Consider the following 12041-nt stretch of genomic DNA (forward strand, 5'->3'; position numbering starts at 1 on the left):
GGACTAAGAAGAGGCAGATCCTATGTTTCAGTGATTTCTGTGACAACAAAACCCAAGCTATTTTCATTGCCTTGGAGCTAAGACCCAGAGCCAGTGTTTCTTACACTGCTGGGGCTGGATTTTGTAGCATCCCAGTTCTAACATTTTTTTCTCTTGTGGATTTTGACTTGTTTTTTTCATGAGCATAATTTTTATTTTTGAAAGCACTACTTATCATTTCTGATTATGTTTATTAATAATCTTTCCTCAATAATCAGTCACAAATAGTGATACGTTTGGTACGTATGTCATTAAGCCATAATTAAATAGTAAAACAATGCTATCAGTTTGTTTTCTAAGGTCAACAAGATTTTCTTGCCATTAGCCAATATTTAGTTTTTTTTTTCTTTTTGAAACCTTGTAAGCCAGTCACTTGATGCCTTTATCACCCCCTCATTTTAGGTAACCAATGTCTATGTGCCCATCCCTATGTACCCTTTGATACTTGATGTGAAGACTCCTTCCTTCTCTTTTGGTATTTAGAGTTACTACATCCATGAGTTTAGGTCAAGTTCATCAAATTGTAGCAATTTACCCTCATTTCCTTCATCAAAATTTATTATTATTATTTTTTAATCTTCTTCTAATCGAGTTCTTATTATCAAGTCATAGAGGATAGGTCAAATGGGTACTGTACTATCTGCTACTTTGGGTGTTCTTGGGCGATCCTATCAACTTCATATCAGCAGCTGTCTGACTTTTCAGAGAAGTGTCTAGCTGTGTGTGTGCGCGCGCACGCGCGCTTGTGCTTAAACTTTTAGACCTTAGTACAGACTGTGGGGATGGGAGTTATCCTCCTGATCACCCCCTCACTCAGCTCAGCTAACAGCTGGAAGTCTTTGCTGATCTCTCTGTCCTGCCCTCATCGGGGACGTGCAGGCGACTGCCTCCCCCGTCCTTTCGAGATGTATATCTGCCTACGCCCCAGTGTTGTTGTTAAGTGCCATGGAGCCGGTTCCGACGGATAGCGACCCTGTATAAGGTTTCCGAGAAGCAGCTGATGAGCTTGAACCGCCGACCTTGCAGTTCAAACGGCTTTGCAGTCTTGCGCATTAGAGGATGGTAAATGAGAACCAGGGAGCAGGCCTGGTGGGAAAGTATCGTCGCCAAGAAAAGAAAGGGAAGAGAAGTCGGGGGAAGGGGGTGGGATGTAGTGGAGTGTGTGTGGGGGCGGGGTGGTGTGCGACGACGAATCTGGACATCGCGTATCCAAATCCCCTAGGCTTTTCAGCTCGTCAGTACGTTTTTAACCCATCAGAAAAGCATGGAGAAGTGCTCTAATCCCTGTACTCCTCCCTTGGAATTTGGGCTGTATTTGTTCATTTTCTGCAAGTTCTATAATAGTCTCAGGGGCTCCCCAGTTTGCTTGCAGCCTTCCCAATCCTAGGTTCCCAGTGCTGCTCCTTCTCTGGAAGACTTCTCTCCCGTTCTCTCCCGCTCGGGCTTCCTTCTTGGCCAGTCCCTCCCGATTCTCCCTACCATTCTCTACCTCATGGGGGCGGAGTCGTAGCTCCTCTTCTGTTCCTTTAAGAGACGTTGGCCCTTCCCCTTTCGGAGTCGCCGTCTGACGTGGGATGACAGCAGCAAGTTCGGTATTTCTATGCAAATAAGAGTCCCTTGCAGGCCAATGGGAAACGAAGGTGCCAGAACCGCGGACCAATGGGGCGGGGGCGCTGGGGCTCACCATATAAGGAGCGGCCTCGCCATAAAAGGAAACATTGTATCTCTTTATATGGGGGGAAGGGTCGGGGGATCCCTCCGCCGCCAGCGCGTGGTCGCGGCCCCCTCCACCCGCCGTCTCGGCCGCGGCCAGCAGCCCCTGCCCCCCGGGGGACGCTGACGGCCGCCGGGCGCGCCGCCCTAACACACGGACAGGGGGCGCTGCGCGCGGTCTGGGGCAACCCGGGCCACAGGGGCAGGAAAGTGAGGGCCCAGGTCGGCCCGGGCGGGCAGGGGCCCCGGGTTTGCTGCGGCGGCAGCGGCTACAGCGATAGCGGCACTAGAAGCAGCGGGAACGCCGGGTTGAGCCGGGAAGCCGATGGCGGCGGCGGCGGCGGCTCCGATTCCTCGTTGACTGCCTGTCCACCCTTCTGCATTGAGCGCCATGTTACCGAGCCAAGCCGGGGCCGCGGCAGCACTGGGCCGGGGCTCGACCCTGGGGGGCAGCCTAAACCGGACCCCGACGGGGCGGCCGGGCGGTGGAGCTGGCGGCGGCGGCGGGACTCGCGGGGCTAACGGGGCCCGGATCCCCGGGAACGGCGCGGGGCTCGGGCCGGGCCGCCTGGAACGGGAGGCTGCAGCAGCGGCGGCCAGCACCCCGGCGCCCACCGCGGGGGCCCTCTACAGCGGCAGCGAGGGCGACTCGGAGTCGGGCGAGGAGGAGGAGCTGGGCGCCGAGCGGCGCGGCCTGAAGCGGAGCCTGAGCGAGATGGAGCTCGGCGTGGTGGTCGGTGGGCCCGAGGCGTCGTCGGCGGCCACTGGGGGTTACGGGCCGGTGGGCGGCGCGGTGAGCGGGGCCAAGCCGGGTAAGAAGACCCGGGGCCGCGTGAAGATCAAGATGGAGTTCATCGACAACAAGCTGCGGCGCTACACGACCTTCAGCAAGAGGAAGACGGGCATCATGAAGAAGGTACCTGGCGGGGAGGCTGCCAGCCTCGGGGGACCTAGGAGGGGTGGGGACGTGCAGGGGGAGCCCGGGAGGAAGGCAGAGCTTAGGCGGAGGTGAGAGGCGGCGAGTCCGCAAGGAGGTGTGTGGGAGGAGATGGCTGTTACAGAGTCGGGCGAAAGGGGAGGGGCCCCGTCTGGGAAATGTGGGGAGAGGGGAGATGCCCTGAAACGTCGGGGAATGAGGGGGAAAGAGTCAAGGTGGGAGTGATTGGTACGAGAGAGGACTAGGGCCCCGGCAGAGGGAAGGGGTGAGGAGTGACAATATGAGGCGTCTAATGAGACTCGGGTCAGTAGGTTCAGGGTGGCAAGTGCTGGGGCGAGATGATGCCAGTAAGGCTGGGTACAGAAGAGAAGGTAGGGAAGTGAAGAGACAGATGAGCTGGGAGGGTAGCAGTAATGACAACAGTGAGCAAGCTTGTGTGGGAGGAAGGTGGGCACCCCTAGAGTAGAGCTGGCTGGAAGGATAGGCAGGGCGGGAACCAAACGGGGTTCAAAGGCCCTAGGTTAAGTGAGCAGGGCCTGACAATTGGTGTTACCTAGAGCAGCAGGAACCAAGCCCCACAATAACCATGTGCCTACCATTACCATCCACTGGAAGTGGGCATGCTCTGATTGGCGGTGGAACTGCCTGCCTCTGGGACAAATGGGGTTTCCAGCCCAAGGGAGAATCTGTGTATGGAGTTTGGGAGAAAGGCAGGAAGGTTTGCAGAGACACTTAGAAAATCCTCCTCTACCAGCCAGTTATCCAGTAAAAAAGGGTGAAAAGGGAAGGTATTTTGGGGTATAGATGATATGGGAAGGAATAGAGGAGGCAGAGGAATTGGGAATTAGAATCTTCATGGCTTTGGCTGGTGCTTATATTTGTTCCACATAGAAATCTGAGCTGCTGCCAAGGTGGGGTGTGGAAGTTTGTTGGGAATTAGAGTGGCATCTATAGGGCCATCCTTGAAGGCTCCCCTGTGTGTATTCATGCAGGGTGTTGTCGAGTCAGTCAGACCCATAGCAACCCTGTATAGGGCTTCAGAGGAGGAGTGACTGGTGAGTTTGAACCGCTGATCTTGCAGTTCAAATTGACTTTGCAATCCAACACATTAACCCACAGCGTCACACCAGGACTCCTCATGCAGGGTTGTAGGTGCTAATCCAGCCACAGCTCCCTTCACTCCCAGTTCTGCTGTCTCAATGTCCCATGTCACTTGATCATCAGGGAAGAAGGTTGAGTGGGGAGCCTCACAGATGGAAGATGGTCTTTCCCTCCATTACTCCTCTATCCCATGACAAAGAAAAAACAAGGGAGTACCGTATTACAGGGCAGAAGGACAAGTGAGGCCATAGCAACAGGTCAGGGCCTGTTGCTGTTTCTGGAAAGCTTGCGTGGCCCCTTATGCCTAATGTCTTGTGTGCCTTTCCATGTGGTCAGGACTCCATACTGGGTCTGAGGCACTGTGGAGGGAGTGGGAACCCTCTCTCCATGAGTATACCAAGCTTGATGGGAAGCTGCTAACTCAACTCCTTTGGGTCATCAGAGGTCATAATGTTCTTGTCACCAGGGGGCCGTGACTTTGTGCTTCAGGTATCTGCAGTTTGGTGATATACCTCAAAAGAGCATGAATAGTTTTGCTGCTGCTTCCCAGTTCACCTTCTGATGTTCCTGATAGGCCCCAAGAGTCATTGTAGACTAAGGTCATTATGGGAGTTGGGGCTTGAAATCACTGTGGTCTTTTTCTTGGATTTCTGCTCCTGCAAAGATTCACAGCTTCAGAAACCTTAAACAGGTCGCTATGAATTGGAACCCCACTGAATGACACTTAATAACTTTCCAGTGAAGGTAGAAATGAAAAGTTTTGCTGACCTGCCCATATCTCCCTCCTCCACCCCCTAGGCCTATGAGCTGTCCACACTAACAGGGACACAGGTGCTGTTGCTGGTGGCTAGTGAGACGGGCCATGTGTATACCTTTGCCACACGAAAATTGCAGCCCATGATCACCAGTGATACGGGCAAGGCGCTGATTCAGACCTGCCTCAACTCGCCAGACTCTCCACCCCGCTCAGACCCCACCACAGACCAGAGAATGAGTGCCACGGGCTTCGAAGAGACAGACCTCACCTACCAGGTGTCCGAGTCCGACAGTAGTGGGGAGACCAAGGTGTGTTGGGGTTGCCTATTCCAGGGTAAAGGAGAGAAGGGAGGGGGGTCCCTCTTCCTCCCTCACCTAGGACTGGTGGTGGATAGGTGCCCACAGATGTGGAGTGAGTGTTAGTGCCCTTCATCTTGGGGGCAGGTGTTCATCCTCACTATCCTGACAGGAGGCCGGCCCCCTAGATAAGCGAGCGGCCTCCGTGCCCATATAAGGCCGGCTCCGGCTCCACGCCGGCCTCCCCACCCCGCAGCCTGGCAGGGCCCTTGCATTCCTCCCGCCAGCTGTCTCCCCGTCAGGGGCGGGGGCGTAGCTGAGCCCTGCCCTCATGACAGTGGGCCGCCAGGGAGTAGGAAGGGGAGCACTTGAGGGTCCTGGGAACCCAGCACTGTCGGCGGGCTGGCTGGCTGGCTGGCTGGACTGGAGAGACTACCTTACTAATCAGCCGCCTAACCCCTCAGGATGTCCGGGCCTGGGCACGTTAGAGAGTGCATTCGCCCGCTGCAGCGCTGCCGGTCTTAGTTAACGCCTCCCCCTTCCTTTTCCCGGTAAGGAGAAGGGGTGGGGTTTCCTCCCTTGTTCGTCTTGGGAAGCTCCACCTTCCGGGTGGCCCTTAACTAACTGACCAATTAAAGGAAGCGGCACTGTTTGCCTTAGCAACGCCTCCGCCAACCAGAAGCCTCAAGCCCAGCTGCTTAGCAAACATCCCGCTGTCCCACCCCAACTCTATGTCTTTGAGCCCCTTTACTCAGCTCAATTGTCTGCGTAAGTTTTCTCCCCTCATCTAATAACAAAAATCCCTGAGTGGGGAGAGCCAGTGCTCTAGGCTTACTTTTTCTTAGTGGCATTGCATCTGTAATCATTTTCAAACCTTTTCAGCAGCAGAGCTCATTTATTTCCCAAAAGTTTTGCTGGATGAATGAGCTCCTTTGGTAGTTGAAATCTTTTTAAGTATTTTGATTTAAAGGGCTTCATCATCAACCTCCCAAGATCTCTCTCTCAAACTGGAAGTTTTCTGAAAAAACTCTCAGTCCACATCACCAATGTGGCAAATCAGATCCTTTTAAGAGAACACTTAGCCCAGTCCCCTTAATGTTTATAGAATAGAAAAACAGGCTCACAAAGAGAGGAAGTGATTTGCCCAGGGTCACACAGATGGCCACTATTAGACCTAGAAACAGACCTTCAGTGTCTTTATTCTCCAGCTAGTGTGATTCCCCAGTCTTCAGGAATGAATACTTAGGGAATGATGATGGTTACTATCACCATTATAAGAACAGCAAGTACTTAAACATGGTTTATTTTATGTGCCAGGATCTGTTAAAAGGACTTTACATGTGTGAATGTATTTAATCTCCACAGAAATCTTGGAGGTATGTATTGTCCTCCTTTTACAGTTAGGACTGGTGCACAGCATCTCAGTAACGAGTCATGAGTGGGGCAGCTGGTAAATGATGGAGCTGGGATTTGACCCCAGGCAAATTGGCTCCAGAGTCTGGGCTCTCAATCCTCTCACTAGGCTTTTGCGGGATGGACTCTGGTAGAGGCTTACTGCTTCATCTTTACTCTGGGTGTAGGACACGCTGAAGCCGGCATTCACAGTCACCAACTTGCCGGGTACCACCTCTACTATCCAAACGGCACCTAGCACCTCTACCACCATGCAAGTCAGCAGCGGCCCCTCCTTCCCCATCACCAACTACCTAGCACCAGTGTCTGCTAGCGTCAGTCCCAGTGCTGTCAGCAGTGCCAACGGGACTGTGCTGAAGAGTACAGGCAGCGGCCCTGTCTCCTCTGGGGGCCTCATGCAGTTGCCCACCAGCTTCACTCTCATGCCTGGTGAGTCACATTTGTCCTCCCTGGGGCAGATCGTGTGGACAGTGGGCTTAGGTTGGCCACATGGAAACCCTCTCCCTGCTCAGAAGGCAGGCAAACGAGCCTGAGCCTGAGAGAAACCTCCTGTGTTCTGTTGGCAGGCAGGTCCCACCCCGCTGAGACCCTGCTAACCTTCTCAGTTACCTTCAGTCATACACGCTAGCTTAATCTAGTTAGTGTGGCCTGTGTTCCTCATTGCCAATGGTCAGTAGACATTCCCTACCTTGAGTGGAGGACACATCATATCCTTGATGGGCCAACATGTCAGCTCCTGGGGTCACTTGAGAAGGGGGCAAGGCACGCCTGGGATGTGAGAATGAGGGAAGGGCAAGAGCAGAATGTGGAAACCCCTGGAGATGAGATCCAGGACATGAAAGGCCTCTTTGACTCCTAGGAAGGATAAGTGATTAGAATTGGGGACCAAGGTGCCAGATCCTGGGACCGGGATTGTGTACAGATGCTCCTACAGGTGGTGGCTGGGCAGGGTAAACCACAAATAAGTCTTTGTGTGTTACAGGTGGGGCAGTGGCCCAGCAGGTCCCAGTGCAGGCCATTCAGGTGCACCAGGCCCCACAGCAAACGTCTCCCTCTCGGGACAGCAGCACAGACCTCACCCAGACCTCCTCCAGCGGGACAGGTACAGCTCGGGAGTTCTCCCACCCTCTGCGCCACCTCCCCCATGAGCTCTAGCCCCAGGTACTCAGCAGGAATCCTCTAAGCAAGGTCAGAGGATTTTGTAGAGCTGGAGGCTTTTGTCCTAACCCTTGTGGGAAAGTCAAGTAAGGATGGCCTAGAGTTTTGAGACTCCTGCTCTGCTGTGGGGCTACAGATCCTAGGAGAAATTTGGGAAGCACTGACACCACTCTCCTCCTCATTGCACCTCAGGAGCCTGTGGCCCTGAGAGGAAAGGTGACTTGCCCAAAGGCATGCATTTGTTTAATTACAAGAGAGGATTATGGAGCATTTGTCTCCCCGTGGGTGGTGGGTGTCCTAGCTTCTGAGCGGTCACAATTCCCCTGGGGGTATCTAGCCATTTCAGAATTGCCAGGTCTCTCAAAGCTCTTTTAAGTTCTTGTTCTTTACAACACTTATTAACCTGAAGTGTGGTCTATGGATGGACTGGACAACACCAGCATCCCCTAGGAGCTTGAGCAGAATGCAGACTCTTAAGCTTCACTGAAACCTACTGAACCAAAATCTGCATTGTAACAAGACTACCAGGTGGTTGGATTTGAGAAGCTCTTGTTTAAAAGATGAACTTACTAGCTGCATGTTGAGACAGAGGGAAGAGGAATGAAAACAGGTTAAAAATTGGGTGGATGGAGTTCCTAAAAAGGGAAGAATATGGGTTTCCCTTCAGTGGGTCAGTCATTGTAAAGCTTATTTTCCCCCAGGCCTGAGAGTTTTCAAAAATAAAGTTCAGCAGATAGACAGTTGAGTAGTACAGTGTGTTAGGTGCTGCTGCGTTTAAGCAAAACTAAATCTCGTCGATGACAGGGAGCAGAAGAGCCTTGTCTAGCTTCTGACCTGGGGAAGGATGAGAGAATGCTGGGGGCCTAGCATCATCCTTGGGGTGGGACTAGGGGAGCTGTGCCGTGCCACCCTTCCTGACCTGCCTCTGTACTTGCCAGTGACGTTGCCTGCTACCATCATGACATCATCTGTGCCCACAACTGTGGGTGGCCACATGATGTACCCCAGTCCCCATGCAGTGATGTATGCACCCACCTCGGGCCTGGCTGATGGCAGCCTCACCGTGCTCAATGCCTTTTCCCAGGCACCATCCACCATGCAGGTGTCCCACAGCCAGGTCCAGGAGCAAGGTGAGTGGAATGGGGGGGAGTAGTTAGGGGGAGACAGGGCAGAGGAAAGGAAGGCCAGCACTACCCTAACACCTACTCAGATGCGTTACGTGCACACACACACACACACACACACACACACATTTAGATGCCCACACACATGGTCACTTGGCATCCATGCTGGAGGCCCATATCCTCATTTGGATACCCATCCCAATATGCAGCCTTGGGTGCTTAACATCTGAGGTTCACCTGGTCATGTGTGCATTTTTCACCACTCCCCCAGTATCTGGAAGTTTCTCTTGATCAAACAATATGTTTATTTCCTGTGGGTCTTCCAATGCAGGTGGTGTCCCCCAGGTGTTCTTGACAGCGCCCTCTGGGACAGTACAGATTCCTGTTTCTGCTGTTCAGCTTCACCAGGTAGGTGGAGCACTGTTCATCCCATGCACGCCAGGCACTAATTTATCTTACTCTTGGCAGGGGGTGGGGGGCGGTGAACCCCACTCATTACCAGTTGGTTGAAGCCAGAATCCCTAGCCAGGAGGCCTATCTGTTTTCCTGGTCAGGCCTGTGGCAGACATGCAAGCCAGCAGGTGGGAGCCAGAGCTGGCTGGTCAGTTCCTGCCTCTTCCCTTCCTCATACGTCCACTTCCCTCCAGATGGCTGTGATAGGGCAACAGGCCGGGAGCAGCAGCAACCTCACCGAGCTACAGGTGGTGAACTTGGACGCCACTCACAGCACCAAGAGTGACTGATCTGATCCGTCCCGCCGCCCTGGACAGATGGCCCAAGGGATGGCACCACTTATTTATTGTTGCCTTTTCACGTTTTCTTTACACACACGTTGACGGGCCGCAGGAGGGAGGCGGGGAGGAGGAGTGGGCAGCCACAGGACTGAGCCCTCTCACTCCAGCCAAAGAAATGGGCCTGCCTGCCCTCCACCTTGTCCTCCCTCCCCTTCCCCTCCTCCTCCCTCTCCTTCCACCTCCCATTTCTGTTGCTGGTGGGGCTGCTCTCCCTCCTCAGACTCCCTTTGCCAGCTTGACTCAATGTTTGCCATGAGTATTAGCTACACCTAATGGGACTGTGCCCCCACACAGGTCTTCTGTGAAACTAGGCACTGTGTACTCCCATGAGGGAGCAGTTTTGGGGTCCTCTCCCAGGTCAGCACTGTGTCTGCCACAGGCTGGGTAAAAAGAGCCCCACCACTGCCCCTCAGGGAGCCAGCTGGGGAGGTGGGAGGCTTCTTTCTTCCTGCCCACACCCTGTGCCCCTTCAGCTCCGGAGTAGCTGGGCCTGTGCACTGGGCAGGTTTCTGGGGCTGCCTGCCCTGCCTTGCCTCTCTCCCCTTGGACCTCCAGGGGCTCCTAGGATGGAGGGAACCACCAGGGTTCCCTTCTCCTTGTCTTCCCCCCCCCATCTCCGCTCCTCCCAGCTGCTTTACTTAAAGTTGATTTTGAACTTTTTATTTGAGGAGACAAAGTGAAAACAAATCTATAAATATATATTTTTAAAATATTTAACTTTTTTTTATGGCGTTTTTCTTGTCCCCCCTCCCTGCCCAAACTCCCCTTCCCTGGGGAGCCTTTAGGCTCCCCAGAACTGACAGGGCCCCTGGGGATAGAGCCACTCCATGAGCTTGGGGCCTGTCAGTGTGGGAGGGGAGATTCTGGGATAGTCCGGTCCTGGGTTGTTTCCAGGAGAAAGCCGGGGGAGGGGCCCTCAGGCCATGCCCCGATGGGGTGGGGAGGGTAACCCACAGCTCTGGGCCTCTTTTTGCCCTGTAAGGTGTTGCTAGGGAGAAGGAAGAGGGAGACCAAATGTGGGGGTGGGAGAGGGAGGGTGTCAGGTAGAGGCAATGATTTCATTTGTGCCACACGTGTGGGCATTGCAGCCTTGTGTTCCCCTGGGGCCCAAGTTGCAGTGAGCAGGGTGGGGTCTGGGAGGGGTGAGAGGCAGGAATGGGGGTCAGAAGAAGTGGGAGCGGCTCTTGGGCTGAGTACAGCCAACAGGGGAGCCAGAAAAGGGCAGCTCTCCCAGGGAGTGAGCAGCTACTGTAACTTTTTTAAATTAAGACAAAAAGCCTTGAAGAAAATGACTTTATTTTTCTAAGTGTAACCTCAGTATTTATGTAATTTGTACAGGGGCTGTGCCTCACCCCCTTGACCCCCTTTGGGGTAGACCTAGAGGGTGGGCCTGCACAGGGGAGGGTCTTTTACCCTGTGTCAGAGCCCCCCTCTACCACCTATATCCAGAAGCGAGCTTTTTCAGAAACTGGGAAGCAGTTAGGGTGAAGTTTTATTAACCCTTTATGACTGCCTCCAGTAAGAACAAGCCTGCTTCTGTGATTAGGTAAAGGGGTGGGGGAAGATTTTACGCACAGCCTACTTATCAAGGGGATGATTTGCCGACATGTTTGAGAACCCCCTAACCTCTAACCCCCTCTGTTGTCTTGCCCCAATTTGGGTGCCAAGAGGGAAGTCACCTTTCTGGGCTTTTCTCCTGGAGATAGCTGGGGCTTATGGGTGGCTTACCAGGCCGGCATGGCAAAGCAGGGGCCAGAGAGTAGGGGAGCTTGGGACTCAGGTCTGTAACTGCCCAGCCCCTTTGCTCTTGTTTCACTCCACCACCACTCACTCACTCCCCACTTCCTCACCCCAGCGAGGAGATTGATAAATTCCTCCTTTCCTTCCCACAAAAGACAGACCCTTTGAGTGAATCAGGCAAAGTGTTTATAATGTGTGTTGTGTGAGCGTGGCCTTGTGAGAGCATGTGTGTGTCAGGGATGAGGTGGCATTTTTATGTGCAGCAACCCTTGCTGTTCCCCTTCCTTGTGGTGGCTCTGGGGTATGTGTGTGTGTGTGTGTGTGCGTGCATGTGTGCCTGAGTGAAAGTGAGCGTGAGTGTGTGTGTGTCAGTGGTTTCTACTTCTGGGATGCTGACCCAGGAATAGCAGACGTGGTCACAGTCCTATGTACAGAGCTTTCTTTTGTATTAAAAAAAAAAAAAATACTCTTTCAATAAATGTATCATTTTTGTGCACAGACTGTGGTGTCTTTGGCTCTTTTTTCCCACATAGGGAGGAGAGTGAGGCAGATATGAACAAGTGTTGTTCTTGTTAAGTGCTGTTGAGGCAGTTCCGACTCATAAGGACCCTGTATAGGGTTTCTGAGGGAGGGGCTTGGTGAGTTTGAACAGCCAAGCTTGCAATTCAAGAAGACCTCGTGGTCCATTGCTAAAGCCTTCAAAATTACTGCTCTGAGAAACAACCTGGCTGCTTGATAAAAAATGCTAACAGGTGATCTGGGCTGTTGAAACCTGTACAATTTAATGAATATTTGCGGGAAAGAGACTTCCTTTGTACATTGCTAGGTGCTTATTCCAATTTATTAATAGAAAAGGTGACGCAGTTAACCCAGGATATTGCTGACGGGTTTGGGACACCATGGGCATGTGACCTACTTGGAAAAGCACATCCCTAAGGTGAGAGTGTGCAGAGGGTCTGTGCACACTCC

General features: G+C 53.1%; 1 protein-coding gene across 1 annotated transcript; it reads left to right on the forward strand.

The window, feature by feature from the left end:
- Window positions 1-1665: 1665 nt before the first annotated feature.
- On the forward strand, window positions 1666-11572 carry SRF (serum response factor (c-fos serum response element-binding transcription factor)). The gene is made up of 7 exons (XM_006860483.1): window positions 1666-2668; window positions 4589-4855; window positions 6424-6685; window positions 7239-7358; window positions 8353-8544; window positions 8870-8946; window positions 9186-11572. The coding sequence occupies exons 1-7, from the start codon at window positions 2144-2146 to the stop codon at window positions 9279-9281; spliced, it is 1539 nt and encodes a 512-aa protein (XP_006860545.1). The 5' UTR covers window positions 1666-2143; the 3' UTR covers window positions 9282-11572.
- The last annotated feature ends 469 nt before the right edge of the window (window positions 11573-12041 follow it).

The sequence above is a fragment of the Chrysochloris asiatica genome, unplaced genomic scaffold, assembly GCF_000296735.1.
Source record: "Chrysochloris asiatica unplaced genomic scaffold, ChrAsi1.0 scaffold00038, whole genome shotgun sequence".
In the NCBI taxonomy this organism is placed as follows: Eukaryota; Metazoa; Chordata; class Mammalia; order Afrosoricida; family Chrysochloridae; genus Chrysochloris; species Chrysochloris asiatica.

What these genes read in the sequence shown, in the direction of transcription:
- SRF (XM_006860483.1), top strand. Translation starts at nt 2,144, where the DNA reads ATGTTACCGAGCCAAGCCGGGGCCGCGGCAGCACTGGGCCGGGGCTCG. An exon ending in CAGCCAGGTCCAGGAGCAAG is followed by an intron (nt 8,545 to 8,869) that starts GTGAGTGGAATG and finishes CTTCCAATGCAG; the next exon opens with GTGGTGTCCCCCAGGTGTTC. An exon ending in CTGCTGTTCAGCTTCACCAG is followed by an intron (nt 8,947 to 9,185) that starts GTAGGTGGAGCA and finishes ACTTCCCTCCAG; the next exon opens with ATGGCTGTGATAGGGCAACA.